The 23,881-nt window shown below is 34.7% G+C and overlaps 1 protein-coding gene across 15 annotated transcripts in view; it reads right to left on the reverse strand.

Annotated features, from left to right (window-relative positions):
• Positions 1–23,881, reverse strand: part of LOC141389763 (uncharacterized) — a 282,798-nt gene that overhangs the window by 48,634 nt on the left and 210,283 nt on the right. For all 15 annotated transcript variants that reach the window (XR_012409161.1, XR_012409167.1, XR_012409164.1 and 12 more), the window contains 2 exons: positions 5,715–6,132; positions 4,739–5,643 (listed from right to left, as the gene is read on the reverse strand). Coding sequence is in view for 7 of the 15 variants with exons in the window: in XM_073961778.1 (XP_073817879.1) it covers positions 4,739–5,643; positions 5,715–6,132 (1,323 nt within the window). In the remaining 8 variants the exon portion in view is untranslated. The remainder of the gene's footprint in view (positions 1–4,738; positions 5,644–5,714; positions 6,133–23,881) is intronic.

Here is a 23,881-nt window from a genome sequence, read left to right on the forward strand (position 1 = left end):
TTTGTGGGGGAGGTACTTGAAGGAGTGGACCGATATGGTCCATCTTCGAACTTAAACTAGGTTTCGACAAAATATTACGAATCCCATATTTTGGACCAAATCGGGTTATCCGTTCGATAGATATCGTGCCCACCAGCCAGACAGACAGAGGGACGGACATTGCTAAATCGACTCCAAATTGTCTGAAACGGATTTCGTCCAAACATACTTGGGATCTAAAACCATTATTTCGATGAGGCACATTTTGCCCGTATGAAAATGTATATACCCTCGTTAGCATAAATGCTGAGGGTATAAAAACTGTAGAAAACACTGCCGGCACTAACTAAATCCTGCGGTTATCGGACATACAGATAACCGTCTGGTGCTAGGGGACTTCAATGACCATCATGAGCTTTGGCATTCCATCCTAGGTAATAACCAGAGAGGTAAAGCGTTGGCCGAGTAAATTGATAGCTCCACATTTTGCACGGTAAAAGAAGACGCTCCTGCGAAGATAAGGAGATTGCCACAGGTCGCCAGATATCACAATTTTGGCACCAGATCTAATATATGACGTATCCTGGCAACCCGTCTTTTCCTTTGGCTCAGACCACCTTCCTATCATCGTCTCCGCAGATAGACCACCCGGCTTCATAACGGATCACTGCTTCAGAGAGCTGACCACTACCTCAGATCCTCGGGTGTCTGAGAGAACTTTCCGGGACAGCATCACTGCAGCAAGCGCTCGCTACGTACTGGTCGAGTACCCAAAAACAGACCAAATTTCTCAGCATAGGCGACGGGACTAACAAATGAACGTGATTAGCTTCGCCGTGCGAACACTGAAGACCCATCAGTTGATGAACTTACTCTTGAAGTCAACAGGCTAGTAGGCGAACGCAAGCGATAAAAGTGGCTAGATCACCTGAGACAATTGTGGGTAACGGTTAAATTACTCTCGAATCCGGAAAAGAAGGATGATATAACGGCTGTTCCTTTCAACACCGTGGCAGTAACTGAGAGACACTACTATTCCTAACTTGAGAAGCTGCTTCCCAGTTGTCCAACATCAGCATGAATTCCGGAATTCCAAAACAGCATTACACACCATATCCATACACATTAAGGAGGACAAAACCAGAACAGACCGTGGGGCCGAACAGTAATGGTGGCACTTGACCTATCGTAGGCCATATATATGTGGACGCCAGTTGAGAAATAAGAAGTTTGAAACCCTTCGAGTGAAACAGGGTGTTCCCCAAGTCGGGATAATATCTCTGGAACTCTTTAGTCTCTACCTTTTTAGAATTCCACATCCTCCAGACGTCATAGAGATCGAAATGTATACGGATAATTGTACGATCTTGGCGTCGGTTCCTATCCTCGTTGAATAGTGCAGTTTTATTATCTGAGGAATATGAACATATCCGCCACTAAATCGACTGCGATACTGTTCACTACCTGAAGGTCTCAAATGTGGTTCCCCTTTAATATATTGGTCAATGGTGCCTTGGTTCCCACCACTAATACATTGGGCATAAGGTTCTATACCATGTTTAAGTCATCTCCGCAAACCACAGCAATTTACGACAAAATCAGAAGTTGAACAAGTTCCTCAAGTCACAAGCCCGTAGCACTTGGATGATATCATAGGAACCTTTTTGACCCCTTACAATGCAATAGGCCGGTCTGTGGTAAGCTATGCTGCGCATTGTGGTATACGCATTTTAGCGCTAAACCATTTAAAGATGGTTCATGTGCACCATGTATTTTTTGTCTAAAATTTTACCATCGTAATATTGGTGTGCCACCGTGGTGCAATGGTAGTATGCACACCCACCTTGCAAGCAGAAGGTCGTGGGTTCGATTCCCCGGATAGGCAATATCAAATTTTCAACGGTGGCAAAATACCCCTGAGTAATCTAGGCGACATTTCCTGAATATTTCAGCCATGTAAAACTTTTCTACAAGTGGTGTCTTAGGACACGCCTTTCGGACTCGGCGATAAACTGTAGGACCCATATCATTGAGCTAATATGAATCGAGGTGCACTCATTGATATGAGAGAAGTCTCCCTTGGGATGTTTGTGGAATAATTATAATATTTGGTCAGTAATAGAGAAATGGGGAATCAGCTTTTTGAGCAGCGACCTCTGGCGGTCGAAAATTGAACATAAATGAGTGTTGCAAACTATTAACAGCAAAGACACAAACCAAATTTAGTTGCTACCAACAATAAAGATATAAACCAAAAGGGGAATATCAGTTATGTTCAACTATTGACAACTAGGTGGCGCCCATATTTGAACTTTAGTATGTTCAAAAATTAATCAATAGAGGCTGATATTCACCTTTTCGATTGTTTCTTTGATATATCGTTGGCAACACATACTTTTTGTTTGAGTCTATTAACAGTATGCAAAACTCATTTGTGTACAATTTTCTTCCGCCAGATGTCGCTATTCAAAAAGCTAAGTCCCCATTTCTCCTCTTTCGTCAAACTTGGTTTAAGTTCAAAGATGGGCAATATCGGTCCACACCTTCCTGTCGAACCATTCCTTCCTTTGAGCTCTAATCCTAAAGCACATTTTTGTCGACAAGTTCAAATGTTCACAAAGGGCCACAAAATTCGGAAAATCCATAATTATTGGGAAAAAGGATTTTGGTTGTGTAGTTGGTATTCGATCTATCCGTAGCGAGAAGTTTTACTCTTCATGAGACATTTAGGTTATATTATTGTTCCATTTGCTATTATCAAAGACTAGAAGTATTTACCTGACGGAAAATACGTCTGATTCTTTTAACTTGTTTAAACAAATATGTTCTCATGGACATAGGTATGTCCCATTGACGTGTATTTCTTATGAATATTTTACCGGGACCTTTAGACCCATTGATATCAATAAGGAAGGAATGTTTATACAAGAACCGTCAGACACAAACCTGGCTTTTATACCCATCATAGTATGGAGGGTATATTATGTTTGCTTTTCCGTTTGTAACGCATATTCTTGATCAGGGTAAAATTCTAAGTCGATGCATGTACGTCCGTCCGTCTGTGGTAATCACTCTAGCATTCATAATAATGGAGATAGGACGCCGAAATTTTGGAAAGATGCGTTGTTTGTTTGCAAGCAGGTCAAGTTCGATGATGGGCTATGTAGCTCCCATATAACGGTACCTCCCGATTTTCTATATTTTAAGGATTTTAGCTACAATTTTTAACCGAACTAGCTGTAATTTGACAATTGAGGTTCTTAGTGGCCACGAAACTTCTCCACCAAACATCGTTAACATAGGTCCATGTTTTGGTATAGCCCCCATATAACGGTACCTCCCGATTTTCGGTATTTTGAGATTTTAGCTACAATTTTTAACTGTAATTTGACATTCTCAGTAGCCACGAAATTTCTCCACCAAACATCGTCAACATAGGTCCATGTTTTGGTATAGCCCCCATATAACGGTACCTCCCAATTTTGGATATTTTGAGGATTTTAGCTCAGTTTTTGGCCGAACTACCTGTAATTTGGCGTTTGAGGTTTCCAGAGGTCACATAATATCTCCACCAAAAACCGTTAATATAGGTCCATGCTTAGGTATAGCCCCCATATAACGGTATCTTCCGCTTTCGGTATTTGGAGGATTTTAGCAAAATTTTTTTACCGAACTACCTGTAATTTGACATTTGTGGTTATCAGTGGCCATAAAACTTCTCTACCAAAAATCGGCAATATAGGTCCTTGTTTTGTTATAGCGCCATATAACGGTACCTCCCGATTTTCGGTAATTTGAGCATTTAAGCTACAATTTTTGGCCGAACTACCTGTAATTTGACGTTAGAGTTTCCCAGAGGTCACAAATTATCTTCACCAAAAATTTGTCAACATACTAGGACCATGTTTTGGTATAGCCACCATATAACGGTACCTCCCGATTTTCGGTATTTTGAGGATTTTAGCTACAATTTTTGATCGAAATATTTGCAAATCGACATTGGGGGTTCCTAGCGGTGGCAAAACTGCTCCACCAACAATTATCCACATAAGTCTACACTTTGATTTGTCCCCATTAGAGTGGTTTTAAAACTCGATGTCGGTTTTTTATGCGGGTGCCGCTAAAATGTTTAGTATTGTTAAAAATGAAGATTGCCAAAGTTTGAGCGCAGTCGGAATATGTTAACACGTGCCACTGGGGCCTCAATGATTCCATGTGCTCTTTATTTAGCTAAAATTAAAATCTGACCCGATTTTGAAAAATTGTTGTAGGATTACTTGTTTAGCCACTACAAAGAACTGGTAAACTGTTTTCATCGATTGGACAATAAATGTGGACTGTAGAGCGATTTCTTTAAAATTCGACTTTGGCCGTATACAAATTTGTATGGGACCAAAGTCGAATTTTCACAAAATCACTCTACATACCACATTTATTGTCCAATCGGTGAAAACAGTTTACCAGTTCTTTGTAGTGGCTAAACAAGGGCTACCCCTTAAATCGTGAAGGGCTACCCCTTGGTTTTCGAGTAAAATGAAATAAGTACAAGACAGACCATTTCTATGCTACTGATATTTCAAAATATGCCAATAAAAATTTTTCGAATATTTGATAGTGACAATATTTTCCGGGGACTATCGAATCTTTAATCTTGGATTTTTAAGAATATCTCCCTAGATTATCTCCCCGGATTAATTTCAAAAATTAAATTTCTAAAAACATTTTTCCCAGATAAAATTGTCAAAGCCTTTTAACTTACCTGACACTGTTGGGGACCGTGGCGGCTGGGTGCTGATATTTTCGAACGATTTTTCTTTAAGATTTTGGCTGAATTTGCCAAGCTATTATTATTTGCTACTGATCCCGGTGGTCCTGCTCCTCCTCCACCACCACCACCTGCCGTAGCAGATTGTGATAGCGGTGACGACGTTGACAATGGACCACCACCTGGAACTTTTCTTGCTCCTCCGTGACTTAGTGATGTTATGCTGCGGGCAATAGAGTTACCGCTACTACTGTTGCTGCTATAGCTAAAACAACTATCGTTGCTGCTGGAGCTGAAATTGCTGTTGCTACAACTGTTGTTGTTGCTGGGTGTATTACTGTTGTTGTTCGCGGTGTGATTGTTATTTTGAGTGCTAAGTTGTTGTAACAAGGTGCCACCATTCGAGTGATTAAGGGAATTCAGAGAGTTGTTGTTGCTGTTGTTGCCATTTGTTGCTGCTGCCGATGATGACGATGATGTACTGCTATTGCTCATTATCTGAGCCAGCGATGTTATATTGGTGGTGTTGCTGCAGCTACTGCTGCGTATTAGACAATTTTTAATATAACTATTTGTTTTATTAACGCTGGTGGTTGTTGTATTTGTGGACGTTGATACAGTTTGCACCGAGGATGCTATCACCTTGCTATTACTGTTGGCAATATTGGTTACATTGTTACTGCTGCTGTTGTTGTGGTTATTATTGGGGGAGGTACGTTTGCTAATTGTGATGCGATTCTTCAAAGAACCATTTAAACTTGTGTGGATAATTGTATCACTATTACTGCTGCTACTGGTGTTGTTGTTGCTGTTGCTGTCGGGGCTATTCAATTTTGTGGAATTCACTTTTGTACTGTCTGCTGCACTGACACTGCTGCTAACACTGGTATTTTTCAAGGCTGAAGAAACAACAAAAAAATAAATTATTAAAAATGCAGTACAACCCATCCTGCTAACCTTGACTACTTACACGCTGTTTGTAATGTTCCCAAGACATCAGCCAACATTTCTGGATCGGGATAACCAATGGTTAATGCATTATCCAGTGTTGTGGCTGCTGTGCTTGTGTGTCCTGTTGTTGTTGCTGTCTGTGTGTGGGCAGGTGTAGTTTGTTGTTGCTGCTGCTGATGCGAGTGCTGTTGCAGTTGATGTGCTGTCTGGTGTTGATGCTGTACTGACGACGTTGTGTGACTAATGTAATGTGACGCTGCCACTGCTGCATTACTTGAGGCTGCTGATGAGGCGGACGATTGATTGGAATCATTGGAATTGACATCTCTCAGATGCAGTGTCACAGATGCTTCAGTACCCACAGAAGCACTACACATCAACACACGTGGCGCCGATGATAAACTTGTGGTCAATGGCAGGTGAATACTTTTGGTAACCTGAAAAAAAATTTAAAAACAAAAGTTGTTGGTGTGGAATTAGTCAGTGTCGTATAGTACCTATTATGTCATATATACGAATTATATATTTAAAATCTAATTTGTATTTGTCATTGTTGCAATGTTTTACTGTTGTGGGTGAGCGACAATAATTTGTAGCTTTCTTCACCATTTTGTGTGTTCGTTACGGTTGCACCAAAATTTATAATTAATTAGGTTATTTGTTAAAGATCTTTTTGGTTGGATTTTGTTTTTTTGATGTCTAAATTTTCATTTCTTAATATTGCCGCTAATTTTAAGGCACTTGCATTTAACATGCCATGTCAGTAATAATCATCTTGCAGAAAGCGGAAGGGTTTCGCCAAATTCTTTATAAATGAGCTTCTGTGCTTATCATCTATGAGCAATCATGAGGATGCATTAAATCACTTAGTGTTTAAATTAATCTAAAAATATATTGTAAGCAATAGTATCCACTATACAATTAATATATTAATATTTCAAATTATTTCAACTACAAAGTTATATTCCTAATTGTACAACATTATGGTGGAGGGTAAAAACTTTTTGCATCAGTTTAAAAATGCACCCTTTTTTTAGACGGTAATTTTTTTTTAAATTACAATCGGAGGCCTTATAGTTCATGGTGTTCGTTATAACAGCTCTGAAGTTTCCTCATAAAACATTTTTAAAATTCCACGCCTACAGTTCAAAAGGTTTCTCATAAAAATATTTTTAAAAATCCACGCTTAGAGCTCAAAAGGTTTCTTATAAAAATATTTTTAAAAATCCACGCTTAGAGCTCAAAAGGTTTCTTATAAAAATATTTTTAAAAATCCACGCTTAGAGCTCAAAAGGTTTCTTATAAAAATATTTTTAAAAATCCACGCTTAGAGCTCAAAAGGTTTCTTATAAAAATATTTTTAAAAATCCACGCTTAGAGCTCAAAAGGTTTCTTATAAAAATATTTTTAAAAATCCACGCTTAGAGCTCAAAAGGTTTCTTATAAAAATATTTTTAAAAATCCACGCTTAGAGCTCAAAAGGTTTCTTATAAAAATATTTTTAAAAATCCACGCTTAGAGCTCAAAAGGTTTCTTATAAAAATATTTTTAAAAATCCACGCTTAGAGCTCAAAAGGTTTCTTATAAAAATATTTTTAAAAATCCACGCTTAGAGCTCAAAAGGTTTCTTATAAAAATATTTTTAAAAATCCACGCCTAGAGCTCAGAAGGTTTCTTATAAAAATATTTTTAAAAATCCACGCTTAGAGCTCAAAAGGTTTCTTATAAAAATATTTTTAAAAATCCACGCCTACAGCTCAGAAGGTTGCTCATAAAAATATTTTTAAAAATCCACGCCTACAGCTCAAATGGTTCGTCATAAAAATATTTTTAAAAATCCACGCCTACAGCTCAAAAGGTTCGTCATAAAAATATTTTTAAAAATCCACGCCTACAGCTCAAAAGGTTCGTCATAAAAATATTTTTAAAAATCCACGCCTACAGCTCAAAAGGTTCGTCATAAAAATATTTTTAAAAATCCACGCCTACAGCTCAAAAGGTTCGTCATAAAAATATTTTTAAAAATCCACGCTTACAGGTCAAAAGGTTGCTCATAAAAATATTTTTAAAAATCCACGCTTACAGGTCAAAAGGTTACTCATAAAAATATTTTTAAAAATCCACGCTTACAGGTCAAAAGGTTGCTCATAAAAATATTTTTAAAAATCCACGCCTACAGCTCAAAAGGTTCGTCATAAAAATATTTTTAAAAATCCACGCCTACAGCTCAAAAGGTTCGTCATAAAAATATTTTTAAAAATCCACGCCTACAGCTCAAAAGGTTCGTCATAAAAATATTTTTAAAAATCCACGCCTACAGCTCAAAAGGTTCGTCATAAAAATATTTTTAAAAATCCACGCCTACAGCTCAAAAGGTTCGTCATAAAAATATTTTTAAAAATCCACGCCTACAGCTCAAAAGGTTCGTCATAAAAATATTTTTAAAAATCCACGCCTACAGCTCAAAAGGTTCGTCATAAAAATATTTTTAAAAATCCACGCCTACAGCTCAAAAGGTTCGTCATAAAAATATTTTTAAAAATCCACGCCTACAGCTCAAAAGGTTCGTCATAAAAATATTTTTAAAAATCCACGCCTACAGCTCAAAAGGTTCGTCATAAAAATATTTTTAAAAATCCACGCCTACAGCTCAAAAGGTTCGTCATAAAAATATTTTTAAAAATCCACGCCTACAGCTCAAAAGGTTCGTCATAAAAATATTTTTAAAAATCCACGCCTACAGCTCAAAAGGTTCGTCATAAAAATATTTTTAAAAATCCACGCCTACAGCTCAAAAGGTTCGTCATAAAAATATTTTTAAAAATCCACGCCTACAGCTCAAAAGGTTCGTCATAAAAATATTTTTAAAAATCCACGCCTACAGCTCAAAAGGTTCGTCATAAAAATATTTTTAAAAATCCACGCCTACAGCTCAAAAGGTTCGTCATAAAAATATTTTTAAAAATCCACGCCTACAGCTCAAAAGGTTCGTCATAAAAATATTTTTAAAAATCCACGCCTACAGCTCAAAAGGTTCGTCATAAAAATATTTTTAAAAATCCACGCCTACAGCTCAAAAGGTTCGTCATAAAAATATTTTTAAAAATCCACGCCTACAGCTCAAAAGGTTCGTCATAAAAATATTTTTAAAAATCCACGCCTACAGCTCAAAAGGTTCGTCATAAAAATATTTTTAAAAATCCACGCCTACAGCTCAAAAGGTTCGTCATAAAAATATTTTTAAAAATCCACGCCTACAGCTCAAAAGGTTCGTCATAAAAATATTTTTAAAAATCCACGCCTACAGCTCAAAAGGTTCCTCATAAAAATATTTTTAAAAATCCACGCTTACAGCTCAAAAGGTTCCTTATAAAAATATTTTTAAAAATCCACGCTTACAGCTCAAAAGGTTTCTCATAAAAATATTTTTAAAAATCCACGCTTACAGCTCAAAAGGTTTCTCATAAAAATATTTTTAAAAATCCACGCTTACAGCTCAAAAGGTTTCTCATAAAAATATTTTTAAAAATCCACGCCTACAGCTCAAAAGGTTCGTCATAAAAATATTTTTTAAAAATCCACGCCTACAGCTCAAAAGGTTCGTCATAAAAATATTTTTAAAAATCCACGCCTACAGCTCAAAAGGTTCGTCATAAAAATATTTTTAAAAATCCACGCCTACAGCTCAAAAGGTTCGTCATAAAAATATTTTTAAAAATCCACGCCTACAGCTCAAAAGGTTCGTCATAAAAATATTTTTAAAAATCCACGCCTACAGCTCAAAAGGTTCGTCATAAAATATTTTTAAAAATCCACGCCTACAGCTCAAAAGGTTCGTCATAAAAATATTTTTAAAAATCCACGCCTACAGCTCAAAAGGTTCGTCATAAAAATATTTTTAAAAATCCACGCCTACAGCTCAAAAGGTTCGTCATAAAAATATTTTTAAAAATCCACGCCTACAGCTCAAAAGGTTCGTCATAAAAATATTTTTATAAATCCACGCCTACAGCTCAAAAGGTTCGTCATAAAAATATTTTTAAAAATCCACGCCTACAGCTCAAAAGGTTCGTCATAAAAATATTTTTAAAAATCCACGCCTACAGCTCAAAAGGTTCGTCATAAAAATATTTTTAAAAATCCACGCCTACAGCTCAAAAGGTTCGTCATAAAAATATTTTTAAAAATCCACGCCTACAGCTCAAAAGGTTCGTCATAAAAATATTTTTAAAAATCCACGCCTACAGCTCAAAAGGTTCGTCATAAAAATATTTTTAAAAAACCACGCCTACATCTCAAAAGGTTCGTCATAAAAATATTTTTAAAAATCCACGCCTACAGCTCAAAAGGTTCGTCATAAAAATATTTTTAAAAATCCACGCCTACAGCTCAAAAGGTTCGTCATAAAAATATTTTTAAAAATCCACGCCTACAGCTCAAAAGGTTCGTCATAAAATATTTTTAAAAATCCACGCCTACAGCTCAAAAGGTTCGTCATAAAAATATTTTTAAAAATCCACGCCTACAGCTCAAAAGGTTCGTCATAAAAATATTTTTAAAAATCCACGCCTACAGCTCAAAAGGTTCGTCATAAAAATATTTTTAAAAATCCACGCCTACAGCTCAAAAGGTTCGTCATAAAAATATTTTTAAAAATCCACGCCTACAGCTCAAAAGGTTCGTCATAAAAATATTTTTAAAAATCCACGCCTACAGCTCAAAAGGTTCGTCATAAAAATATTTTTAAAAATCCACGCCTACAGCTCAAAAGGTTCGTCATAAAAATATTTTTAAAAATCCACGCCTACAGCTCAAAAGGTTCGTCATAAAAATATTTTTAAAAATCCACGCCTACAGCTCAAAAGGTTCGTCATAAAAATATTTTTAAAAATCCACGCCTACAGCTCAAAAGGTTCGTCATAAAAATATTTTTAAAAATCCACGCCTACAGCTCAAAAGGTTCGTCATAAAAATATTTTTAAAAATCCACGCCTACAGCTCAAAAGGTTCGTCATAAAAATATTTTTAAAAAACCACGCCTACATCTCAAAAGGTTCGTCATAAAAATATTTTTAAAAATCCACGCCTACAGCTCAAAAGGTTCGTCATAAAAATATTTTTAAAAATCCACGCCTACAGCTCAAAAGGTTCGTCATAAAAATATTTTTAAAAATCCACGCCTACAGCTCAAAAGGTTCGTCATAAAATATTTTTAAAAATCCACGCCTACAGCTCAAAACGTTCGTCATAAAAATATTTTTAAAAATCCACGCCTACAGCTCAAAAGGTTCGTCATAAAAATATTTTTAAAAATCCACGCCTACAGCTCAAAAGGTTCGTCATAAAATATTTTTAAAAATCCACGCCTACAGCTCAAAAGGTTCGTCATAAAAATATTTTTAAAAATCCACGCCTACAGCTCAAAAGGTTCGTCATAAAAATATTTTTAAAAATCCACGCCTACAGCTCAAAAGGTTCGTCATAAAAATATTTTTAAAAATCCACGCCTACAGCTCAAAAGGTTCGTCATAAAAATATTTTTAAAAATCCACGCCTACAGCTCAAAAGGTTCGTCATAAAAATATTTTTAAAAATCCACGCCTACAGCTCAAAAGGTTCGTCATAAAAATATTTTTAAAAATCCACGCCTACAGCTCAAAAGGTTCGTCATAAAAATATTTTTAAAAAACCACGCCTACATCTCAAAAGGTTCGTCATAAAAATATTTTTAAAAATCCACGCCTACAGCTCAAAAGGTTCGTCATAAAAATATTTTTAAAAATCCACGCCTACAGCTCAAAAGGTTCGTCATAAAAATATTTTAAAAACCCACGCTTACAGCTCAAAAGGTTTCTCATAAAAATATGTTTAAAAATCCACGCTTACAGCTCAAAAGGTTCCTCATAAAAATATTTTTAAAAATCCACGCTTACAGCTCAAAAGGTTCCTTATAAAAATATTTTTAAAAATCCACGCTTACAGCTCAAAAGGTTTCTCATAAAAATATTTTTAAAAATCCACGCTTACAGCTCAAAAGGTTTCTCATAAAAATATTTTTAAAAATCCACGCCTACAGCTCAAAAGGTTCGTCATAAAAATATTTTTAAAAATCCACGCTTACAGCTCAAAAGGTTTCTCATAAAAATATTTTTAAAAATCAACGCTTACAGCTCAAAAGGTTCGTCATAAAAATATTTTTAAAAATCCACGCTTACAGGTTCCTCATAAAAATATTTTTAAAAATCCACGCTTACAGGTTCCTCATAAAAATATTTTTAAAAATCCACGCTTACAGGTTCCTCATAAAAATATTTTTAAAAATCCACGCTTACAGGTTCCTCATAAAAATATTTTTAAAAATCCACGCTTACAGGTTCCTCATAAAAATATTTTTAAAAATCCACGCTTACAGGTTCCTCATAAAAATATTTTTAAAAATCCACGCTTACAGCTCAAAAGGTTCGTCATAAAAATATTTTTAAAAATCCACGCCTACAGCTCAAAAGGTTCGTCATAAAAATATTTTTAAAAATCCACGGCTACAGCTCAAAAGGTTCGTCATAAAAATATTTTTAAAAATCCACGCCTACAGCTCAAAAGGTTCGTCATAAAAATATTTTTAAAAATCCACGGCTACAGCTCAAAAGGTTCGTCATAAAAATATTTTTAAAAATCCACGCCTACAGCTCAAAAGGTTCGTCATAAAAATATTTTTAAAAATCCACGCCTACAGCTCAAAAGGTTCGTCATAAAAATATTTTTAAAAATCCACGCCTACATCTCAAAAGGTTCGTCATAAAAATATTTTTAAAAATCCACGCATTCAGCTCAAAAGGTTCGTCATAAAAATATTTTTAAAAATCCACGCCTACAGCTCAAAAGGTTCGTCATAAAAATATTTTAAAAACCCACGCTTACAGCTCAAAAGGTTTCTCATAAAAATATGTTTAAAAATCCACGCTTACAGCTCAAAAGGTTCCTCATAAAAATATTTTTAAAAATCCACGCTTACAGCTCAAAAGGTTCCTTATAAAAATATTTTTAAAAATCCACGCTTACAGCTCAAAAGGTTTCTCATAAAAATATTTTTAAAAATCCACGCTTACAGCTCAAAAGGTTTCTCATAAAAATATTTTTAAAAATCCACGCTTACAGCTCAAAAGGTTTCTCATAAAAATATTTTTAAAAATCCACGCTTACAGCTCAAAAGGTTTCTCATAAAAATATTTTTAAAAATCCACGCTTACAGCTCAAAAGGTTTCTCATAAAAATATTTTTAAAAATCCACGCTTACAGCTCAAAAGGTTTCTCATAAAAATATTTTTAAAAATCCACGCTTACAGCTCAAAAGGTTTCTCATAAAAATATTTTTAAAAATCCACGCTTACAGCTCAAAAGGTTTCTCATAAAAATATTTTTAAAAATCCACGCTTAGAGCTCAAAAGGTTTCTCATAAAAATATTTTTAAAAATCCACGCTTACAGCTCAAAAGGTTTCTCATAAAAATATTTTTAAAAATCCACGCTTACAGCTCAAAAGGTTTCTCATAAAAATATTTTTAAAAATCCACGCTTACAGCTCAAAAGGTTTCTCATAAAAATATTTTTAAAAATCCACGCTTACAGCTCAAAAGGTTTCTCATAAAAATATTTTTAAAAATCCACGCTTAGAGCTCAAAAGGTTTCTCATAAAAATATTTTTAAAAATCCACGCTTAGAGCTCAAAAGGTTTCTCATAAAAATATTTTTAAAAATCCACGCTTACAGCTCAAAAGGTTTCTCATAAAAATATTTTTAAAAATCCACGCTTAGAGCTCAAAAGGTTTCTCATAAAAATATTTTTAAAAATCCACGCTTAGAGCTCAAAAGGTTTCTCATAAAAATATTTTTAAAAATCCACGCCTACAGCTCAGAAGGTTGCTCATAAAAATATTTTTAAAAATCCACGCCTACAGCTCAGAAGGTTGCTCATAAAAATATTTTTAAAAATCCACGCCTACAGCTCAGAAGGTTCGTCATAAAAATATTTTTAAAAGTCCACGCTTACAGCTCAAAAGTTTCCTCATATTTTTTTAAATCCACACTCACAGCTCATGTTTCCTGACATAATGGCAGTAAAATTAATAAAAAATCAATTCTCATTCTGGATGACTTGATCAAAGTTCTCAACAGGCGTCTTAAATAAATATACATACATAAAATTATGTATGCATATATTTTTACAAGTACATCATTCCGATATTGTGAAAGATAATTTAAATGTATTTTCGTTTACAAATGTCATCCATACACCTGTGCACCCAAATGTAGTGAGTGGTTTTCATACTAAAAATAATATTGGAAATTTTCAAGAGAATTGTTTTTTTTTTACTGGAATAAAATATCGAGATGAGTGGGTGAATTGGTTATGTCCATTGGTTGATTGATGGTGCACCTGTGATGTTTGCTACTTTGCAGGATAGACAAATGGAAATATTTTATTTAAAACAATTTAAGAAAAACGTTTCAATAAAACGTACACAAGAACTTAAGTCCTACATATGTATGTACAACAAATATCACATGTTGTTGTTTTTATTTTGTGTACATATAAAAATAGTCAAATATGTCAAAATATACAAGAACATGCGGTCGGCAAATATGCAACATGCAAGGATAGGAACGAATGCTTCTATCCAACATTTCAGACTATGAAACAACAACAGACAACAAATGCCGTTTGTATTTGAATTTATTCTTATTTTTTATTTTTCTATTTCTTCATCAGACAATTCGTTCGTTGTGCCCTAAATCCATTCTAAACAAACAGGACCATATGACAGAGATAAGAAGCCAAACATTTTTCGTTGTTGTTTTTTTCGATATGAATTCATACGATTAGGAATGACCAAGAGAAAAAGATAAAATGACAACGTGTAACATCAAGTTGTATAGAAATTTATGCACAAACTAAAAGAAATGCGCTTTTAGCCAATTGTAGATAGATACCCAGCAAAAATCCTCATTACAAACCTCCTTTCCCACCCATTATTTTAACAAGGGCATGTCGCGCGAAATGTCTGGTTATTTTGTAACCACTGAAAAAGGTAGATGGTAACCACTGAAATAAGTAGATACTGAGTAGATTCTGACTACTTATTTCAGTGGTTACAAAATAACTAGATATTTCGCGCGACATGCCCTTGTTAAAATAATGGGTGGGAATGGAGGTTTGTAATGAGGATTTTTGCTGGGTATATGTATGCTTCATGCATGCATATATACGTACATTAGGGTTATATTTTTTACATTTTTGCAAATACCGAAAATACAATAACTGCAGTGTAAGGCATATATAAAATGGTAAGAAATTCTTAAAGGGACAAGTAAAATGATCAGAACGCTTAGCCTGTGGCATAAAGAAAAGAAGTAAAACCAATATGGGATGCTTTCACAATATGGATGCTCTTAACCTCTATAAACTGAATTGACTTTAAATCAAGAGTTTTTAATTGAATTATATAAAGCACACCCTTTTTAGAGGGTCGATATCGTTGATATTTTTCAAGATTTTTCGTAGGTCCATAAACTTGGATTATTAAAATATATTTTTGGACGACCATAGACGTGGACTTCTTAAAGATTTTTGGGACGACCATACCAGCGATTTTTTTAAAATATTTTTATAGCCTCAGCATTTATGCTAACGAGGGTATATGGTAAATTTCAAATTTCTTTTGCAATTTCATTGGAAGAAATGTTAAAACTTTTTTTACGAGCACATCCGCAATTTGCTGTAATAAGAAAATGTATTAATAAAGCGTTAACATCATTTAATATCTATTCTAAGATGCCTAAATATATACTAAATGTATTTCTATTTTCGCGGAAAATCAAGAAATACTGAAAAAATCTTGGAGTAAATTTAATTTATTCTAATTTAGAGTCCAAATAAAATTCGAAAAAAAAATAAATTAAAAATACGTACAGATTCTAGACAACGCGTAGAAAAATATGAGACCAAAATTTTAAAGATAGGATTTATAACTGCCATATTACAGCAACAACAAAGGACGAAAACTTATTGTTGGAATATTATTTCAAAAATATATTTTTTGTTCAATACGAAAAATAGAAAAAACATTTTTGGGAGTTATTCTACTACTTCGCTAAATTTCAATGCAAGGACTGACGGACTTTGCTGAAACTTCTTCAGGGAAAATGCGATGGCAAACCCGAAAGTGTATTTGTTTACTTTGATAAACAATAGGATTATGAAATAGAAAGTAATATTGAAATTACAACCAAAGAAAAAACATAAAAGTTAAAAAACGTATAATTCGCGAATTCGTTAAAATCAGTTAAGGCGCATGCGCTTTTCAGATACAGCGAGTGCATCTCTATCAATATGTAGCCATTTTTCCACTTTTCATTCAATGGCCAAAGTGTGCCGTCAGCTGTATCTTACTGTTCAAAAAACCTGTATGTGGGTAAAAATTGAGCGATGTACATAAGATTATAAGGCACATCCGATTTCAATGACCGCCTATAAAAAATACGTCATTATAAAAAATGTTAAAGAAATTCGTCAAGAACCGCGGATGTACTACCAAATTCTATTTTATACGAAATAAAAATATTACTCCAGAATATCGGTAATTTATGCCACACGGTTTTGGAAAATAATATCATCGCGTATGTAAAAATAACCAAAGAAAATCGCGGTTCAATGCGCGAATTTTGCAGAATTTCCTACTTTCAAGGTATCTATAACCGCCGTTTTAGTGGATGGATTTGAAAGCGGAAGGGTTTATTAGATCCGGCGCGTAAAAAAAACTAAAATCACGCGGGGTTCAAGGGTCTACAAGACTAAGATGGGGTTCCAATATGGACTCAATCGATCCACTCCTTCGGGTACCTCCCACACAAAATTTCGGAAAAGTTCAGTTTAGGGCCATCTCTCGAATCGCTTTGATTTTTGTTGTAACAACTTGTATTCACTGCCCTCCATACGACGGTACAAGTTTCATCAGGGCCAAGTCCATACTTCCTGAGAAAATAGCCTGAAAGGTGCAAAAATCTCTATGACACGGTGTGAGGTGGTTGGAGCGCAAGATAACTCTCAAACGGATCTGCCGATTCGGTCCAAATTTGGCCTTAGTAATATTTTGTCCAAACATAGTTCAAGTTTGAAGATAAGCCATATCGGTTCACTCCTTTAAGTACCTCCCCCACAAAAGTTCAAAAATGTGGGCACGATAACTCTTGATCGGAGTGACCGATTTGGTCCATACTTTACACATCCTAAAATATCTACCAGATATAGATGAGGTTTGAATATGGACAATATTTGTCCACTCCTTTGGGTACTTCCCACACAAAATTTTGGATAAATTCACTTTAAGACCTGCTCTCGAATCATTTTGATTTTTGTTGAAGCAACTTGGGTTTGCTTCATCAATTACGGCAGTAAAAGTTTTTTAGGGGCAAGTCCACACTTCTTGATAAAACAGCCCGAAAGTTGCAAAAAACGAAAATATTCGCTAAAATGGTACGCGCGATTTCTCATAGACGTAGCAACTGATTTGGTCCAAACTTTGAATTTCTAAATATTGTGGAAACATAGCTTATGTTCAAATTTGGGCCATATCTGTCCAATCCAACATCTTTGTGTGGTTCGAGGATCCTTTGGACATTTTACCGAAGGTTTTCTTAGTGGCCCTGTTTACAGCGATATTATGTTTATTGTAGGCTAGTGTGATAAAAAGCCCTGTCTATCGATATCTTCGCAAATTTTTGAGCTTTAATCTTATTCATACTTTTGTCGGTTTATACGCCCAAAATTTTGAAAAATTTTCAAATCACGCATGCTGAGGGCATATCTCTGTCGGCACAGCCGACTGATACTTTTTTACTTGTTTTTGTAATCAACACAGATCGCAATTTTGATCGGATCATTTCATTCTTTTGTAAATATCTCTGTTTCTAAACTCTAAACAACGGAGATATCGCAATATTCGGTAATGCATCCCATTTTTCTAATTTTTTATAATCACGCTACAGGTCTCATTTTTGATGGGTCACGAAATTTTTGTGGTTAATGGGGGTCCAGAGAAGGAGAAGTCTATTGAGTTTTGTGATGGTCGGATAATATTCAGAGGTCGGAATTGGCAAAAAATATATGTGGAAAAAATCATCATTTTATTTTTATGCGAACATCTTCTAGTACGGGTATTCCAAAAGGAAAGCCAGTCAATGGAAGAAAAAAATTCATTGATTCAATTAGCACTACATCATTTGGTATCTCCATAAAAGAAATGTTTATCAGTGAAAAGTTTATACGCAGCGGTAGTGGTGTAGGGTATCAGATAGTCGGCCCGCCCCAACTATAGCCTATGCTCACTTATTTTACATTGCATTTTTTTTCAACAATACTACAGCTGCGTAAAATAGGATGATGCTTCTGAATAGTCAGTGTGCCATCCTAGGGTTGAAGTCCAATTTTAGGCGTATAGCCCTTCTACAGATTACCAACATATGTACGCTTTGTTAGCCCTTTCTCTGACTACTCTCCATATTGATTTTCATTTTAAGACAAAAAAGTTTAGCCTTTTTGTCTTAACCCAGTTGTAACCCCAAAAAATACCACTAACAAAACCCCCTACTAACCCATATTTTAACAAGGACATGTCTCTCGAAATAAGTGGTTATTTTTAACCACTAAAATAAGTAGTTAAACAAGTGAGCAAAGGCTATAGTCGGGATGGGGCCGACCATGTGATACCCTACACCACTACCCCTGTGCATAAGCTTTTCACTGCTAAACATTTCTTTTAGGGAATATAATCCGACTACCACCAAAAATAATATGCCTCTTTCTCTCTTGGACCCCCATAAGCAACCAAAATTTCGTGACCATCCGATCAAAATTACGACCTGTAGCTTGATTGCAAAAAATGAATGAATTGATGACACCTTCGCCAACCTGCTTTACACCAATGTAAAGGTAATATTTTCTTCTTCCATTTACAGGATTTGCCGTTGGAATACCACTACTAGAAGCCGATATATTCACAAAGAATAAAACTTTGAATTTGTCTCCAAATGAGTTTTCCCCCATTCCGACCCCTAAACATTATCCGACTATCACTAAAATCAATAGGCTTCTTCCTCTGTGGACCCCCATCTACCCCCAAAATTTCGTCACCATCCGATCAAAGTTTCAACTTGTAGCGTGATTACAAAAAATGGAAAAATTGGGTTTATTACTGAATTTTGCAATATCTCGGTTTGCTTACTTACGCCAACATACTTTGCATCAATATAAACGAGATCTTTTCTTCTTCCATTGACGGGTATTTCTTTTGGAATACTCCAACCAGATACGGAGATATTCGCATAAGAAAAAAACGTTGACTTTCCTCCACATAAGCTTTTCGCTTATTCCGACTCCTGAATATTATCCGACCATCACCAAACTAAATAGGCTTCTTCCTCTTTGGGACCCGCATCCACTCCCAAAAAATTCGTGATTGCGATATCTCTGTTGTTTGAGCAGCTACGACAACCTACTTTACATCGTTGTAAAGGTGATATTTTCTACTTTCCTTGCCAGGTTTTGCTTTTGATATACCTCTTAAAGAAACAGAGATATTGGCTTTGAAATAAAATGTTGACTTTTCTCCAAATAAGTGTTTGCCCATTCCGACCCCTAAATATTATCCGACCATCACTAAAATCAATAGGCTTCTTTATCTGTGAAACCTCCATTAACCCTCAAATTTTCGTCACTATCCGATCAAAATTGCGACCTGTAGCGTGATTTCCAAAAAAATCGGAAAATTGGATGCATTATCGACTATTGCCATATCTCTGCTATTTGACCACCTACGACAACCTACTTTACATAGTTGTAAAGGTGATATTTTCTACTTTCCTTGCTAGGTTTTGCTTTTGATATACCTCTTAAAAAAACAGAGATATTGGCTTTGAAATAAAATGTTGACTTTTCTCCAAATAAGTGTTCGCCCATTCCGACCCCTAAATATTATCCGACCATCACCAAAATCAATAGGCTTCTTCGTCTGTGAGACCCCCATTAACCCTCAAATTTTTGTGACGATCCGATCAAAATTGCGACCTGTAGCGTGATTTCCAAAAAAATAGTAAAATGGGATGTATTACCGACTATTGCGATATCTCTGTCATTTGGTTACCTACGCCGACCTAGTTTGCATCATTGTAAAGACTGGATCTTCTACTTTCATAGTCAGGCTTTGCTTTTGGAAACTTTACAACTAAAGCTGTGATATTCGTCATTATAATTAAAACCGCAAAAATTAAAATTGGGGTTTTATTTGCTACTATTGTGATATCTTCGTTGTTTGCTCACCTACGAGTACCTACTTTACATCATTAGAAAGGTGATATTTTCTACTTTATTTGTCAGGTTTTGCTTTTGGTATACCCCATATAGAAGCTGAGATATTAGCTTTGGAAAAAAACGTTGTATTTTTATCCACCTAAGTTTTTTGCCCTTTCCGACCCCTAAATATTATCCGACCATCACCAAAATCAATAGGCTTCTTCCCCTCCGGGACCCCCATCAACATGCAAAATTTCGTGACGATCCGATCAAAATTGCGACCTGTAGCGTGAGTACAAGTTTTAGATGGACAGACGGACGGACGGACGGACTGACGGACGGACACACATAGCCAGATCGACTCAGCTCGTCGAGACATTCATTTTGGTATATATAAGTATGGGTCTACGACCATTATTTCGATGCGTTACAAACTTTTTGGCCAAAACCAACTTATAATACGCTCCCCTCATAGTGGTGTAGGGTATAATAAGTAGTTGTTACAAGTCGTAACTAGTTATAAAACTACTTATTTTAGTAGTAAGAAAATAACCACGTATTTCGATCGACGTGCCTTGTTAAAATAATGGGTTAGTGGGGAGTTTTCTAATTGGTATTTTTGCTGGGAAGCTATTTCTTAAGCCGTCTCAGCGCTTCTGCAAATCACATTCTGATTCATTTCTCTCATAAGTATTATAACATCGTCTGCATAGCGGACGTTGGTTAAGTTCATTCAAATTTATTCGACACTTTTTGTATTCAAGATTATTTACAAAGTTTCCAAACGAAAGTGGTGAAGGGGGGTGCTTCTCACAAGGTCTTGTGGTTTCGAATTTCCGAGGAGGCAGAATCACCTAAATTGATAGTCGATCGAACAAATTAATAATAGATCTAAACCTTCCCTCTATATCCCCATAGTTTCCAACATCTGCATCCTCTTGACTAACAAACAAAACTTCCTCAGCATAACAACACATGTTTTCGGTTCAAAGTTTATTAACAATATGTACCACAACACACAAAACACGCATTACATTTTCGCACAAACATTTATGCTGTCATAAAATAGTTGTTTATTTGCTTTCTGTGTTTTCATATTTTTCTCGCTAATTAACAATAATTTTTGCTTATATACAAAATATAAAATAATAAAATAAACATTTAATATTGTGTTATGGGTTACTCGTTGTTTTTGTTAATTTCTACAAAAATTTCCCGCCCAAAAACAATTGTATTTCTATTCTAAAGTGTATTTGTTGGTGTGGGGTGGGTGCGGCGAAAAAGGTGAGAGTCCAAAACAATTTGAAACAAGAAATGCATGTGTGATGATTCACGTGTCAATCAAATGTCAATGTCTGTTAAATCATCGCATCTAAAATCTCCCAAAAAAACCTGAGTATTCTGTCGATATTTATGAATGTGCTATAGAGCGAGAATGTATGTTTGTTGTTGTTGTTGCGAAGAGGATCAGCATGAGTGGCAGATGACGTAAAATTATGCCAAAAATGTTATTAAAAAAAAACTAAACTAAGAAGCAGCAACTCAAAAGACAGACCATGAAATTGAAAACACTTTTACTTTTTTCTGATTATTTCCTGTCTTTTTTGTTTTCCTATTTTCCCCCAATAATGTGTGTTCTTTCTTCATTCACTGGCGTCTTACCTTTGCTTACCTTTTGTGGTACATCAATTTTTAGATACTAATAGGAAGGAAAATTACGTTACGTTTAAGCGTGTTTGTGGTTTTGGTCCGAAAGAATATATCATTAATTCCCTCAATCTGTAAGATATACACCCTAGCCAAAAGTTCATAAAATGTTTGGTTAGAATGGAGGCTGTTTATAGTTGTGTTCTCTTTCGGAATTTGCGTTTTTTTTTTTCTAAGAACCCAGTAATAAGGGACACGCATTGCAGATTCTGTTATCTTATTGACATCTAATATTGTCTATAAAATATAATATTGGACGTATTTTTCGGCGCGGACATAACTTCTCATACAATTTTGGAAACATGGAACAAAACCTAAAAAATATGCGTAACTGGTATTTATATCTTTCTAGGGTGAAACTATCTAATTCCCATCGAAAGCCTTTCTCTACCTTACCATATAATATTTAAAGATTGTAAATAAAAGGGAAGACGTTGTGCGAGGATGGGGGTCTAGGGCAAAACATACGAGTATTTCTATTTGCTTTTCCACATTGCATGACACAATTACCAAGGTAGTGGTGTCACACCAGCTGTTCGACACCTTAGTCAGATACAATTTGGCCGACATTGATGACTTGTAATTGTTTATTCGCGGCCAATAGAAGCGAAACGTATGTACATTAAAAGAAAAGAAAAAGAAAATGGAGTTCGAAATATTTAATTGAGTCATAGAAATTTTAAATTTAATCAGAAATTCATATCGTTAATTTAAGGTAAAAATTTTTAATCTTGTTGTTCATTGTTAGCAAATATTAATATTATACATTCATTATTTTGTTTAGCATAATCAATTTGTTTTCAAAACAAAATAAATGAATATTCTAAATTTTAAATAACAAGGAAAACAATGTATTTTACATTGTTTCTAAACATATGGTCAAATTGTTGACATATTTGTCTTAGTATAATGGTTGCATTTTCTCATATTGGATGAGACAATGCACAATGGGACGTTTTATGCCATACCAATGTTGTGTTGTAGGCCAATTTTAAAATCTCAAAATATAATCGACCAGCAAATTTTAAAGTCTCAAAATATACTCATCCATTACATTAGTGACATATTTTTAATGATTTTCAATTGCCAAAAGTGTCAAGAGGCTTAGATAAAAATATTTATGCAAAATAACTTTAACAAGTATGGACGGCATTAAGTTCGGCCGGGCTTGATAAGTAAACGGCCTTCAAAAATACTTCATATCTGCAAATTTGTAATAATGGTTGTATAAATAGAAGTTATAAAAATCACCCTTTGTCTTCTAGTCATACCCATTCAATATGCCTGATGAGCTGAATTAAATCACCAGCGAAACGATCGTGTGTGGGACTTCGCTAGAATTCACTTTTTCAATACAAAAATCCTAAGGTCATGTTAGCTCGATTAAAATTCAATTTATTATAAACTTTCATAAATAATGACCTTGGTCCTAATAAGACAACAATTTCAATAACCTCCAGCACGAACTATATTTCAATAAATAGGAACAATTAATTTTCCTCTGTTTATGAAAATATTAGGCTCTTCCTCTAACATAACTTTTGGGTTATTCTTTGAAGGAGCAGAATAACTTAACTGATAATACATAATCAATTTATATTGATCATATTCTGAGTGAAGATTTTCTATCGTTGGTCATTCCAATAGTGATAGTGAAAATTCCATTAAATAAGCATGTCTATGTAATCTATGAGACGATTAAAAGTCATAGGTTAAGGTATACTAAAACAAATAAAATATCGTTAAGTTCGACTGGGACGAACTTTTTATACCGTCCATCATAAAATATTTTGAACTAAAGTGGAATAATTAGTTTTAAGATTCCCCATTATTTTATTATGGTTCTTCTTAAAATTTATTGTAGATCACATCCTGAAGATGCAGTTCAAGAAATTGCGAAATATTGATAATAAATAAATAAAATATTTCCAAAATTGAACTGGAGCTTGAATCAATCAAACATTTCAGTAACAACAAAAAGGTCGAAAATATCAAATTCTTTAAACAAAAACACCCTAAACATCTAAATTAGATCTGAAAATGTATCTAAAAATATGTTTAATAGGGCGCAACCTTTGGTGCCTACATCAAAGTGTGCACATATGTATGTTGACAATTTTTGGTGAAGAAGATTTG

Source organism: Musca autumnalis, unplaced genomic scaffold (assembly GCF_047663935.1).
Source record: "Musca autumnalis isolate F117 unplaced genomic scaffold, ASM4766393v1 scaffold_1, whole genome shotgun sequence".
Taxonomy (NCBI): Eukaryota; Metazoa; Arthropoda; class Insecta; order Diptera; family Muscidae; genus Musca; species Musca autumnalis.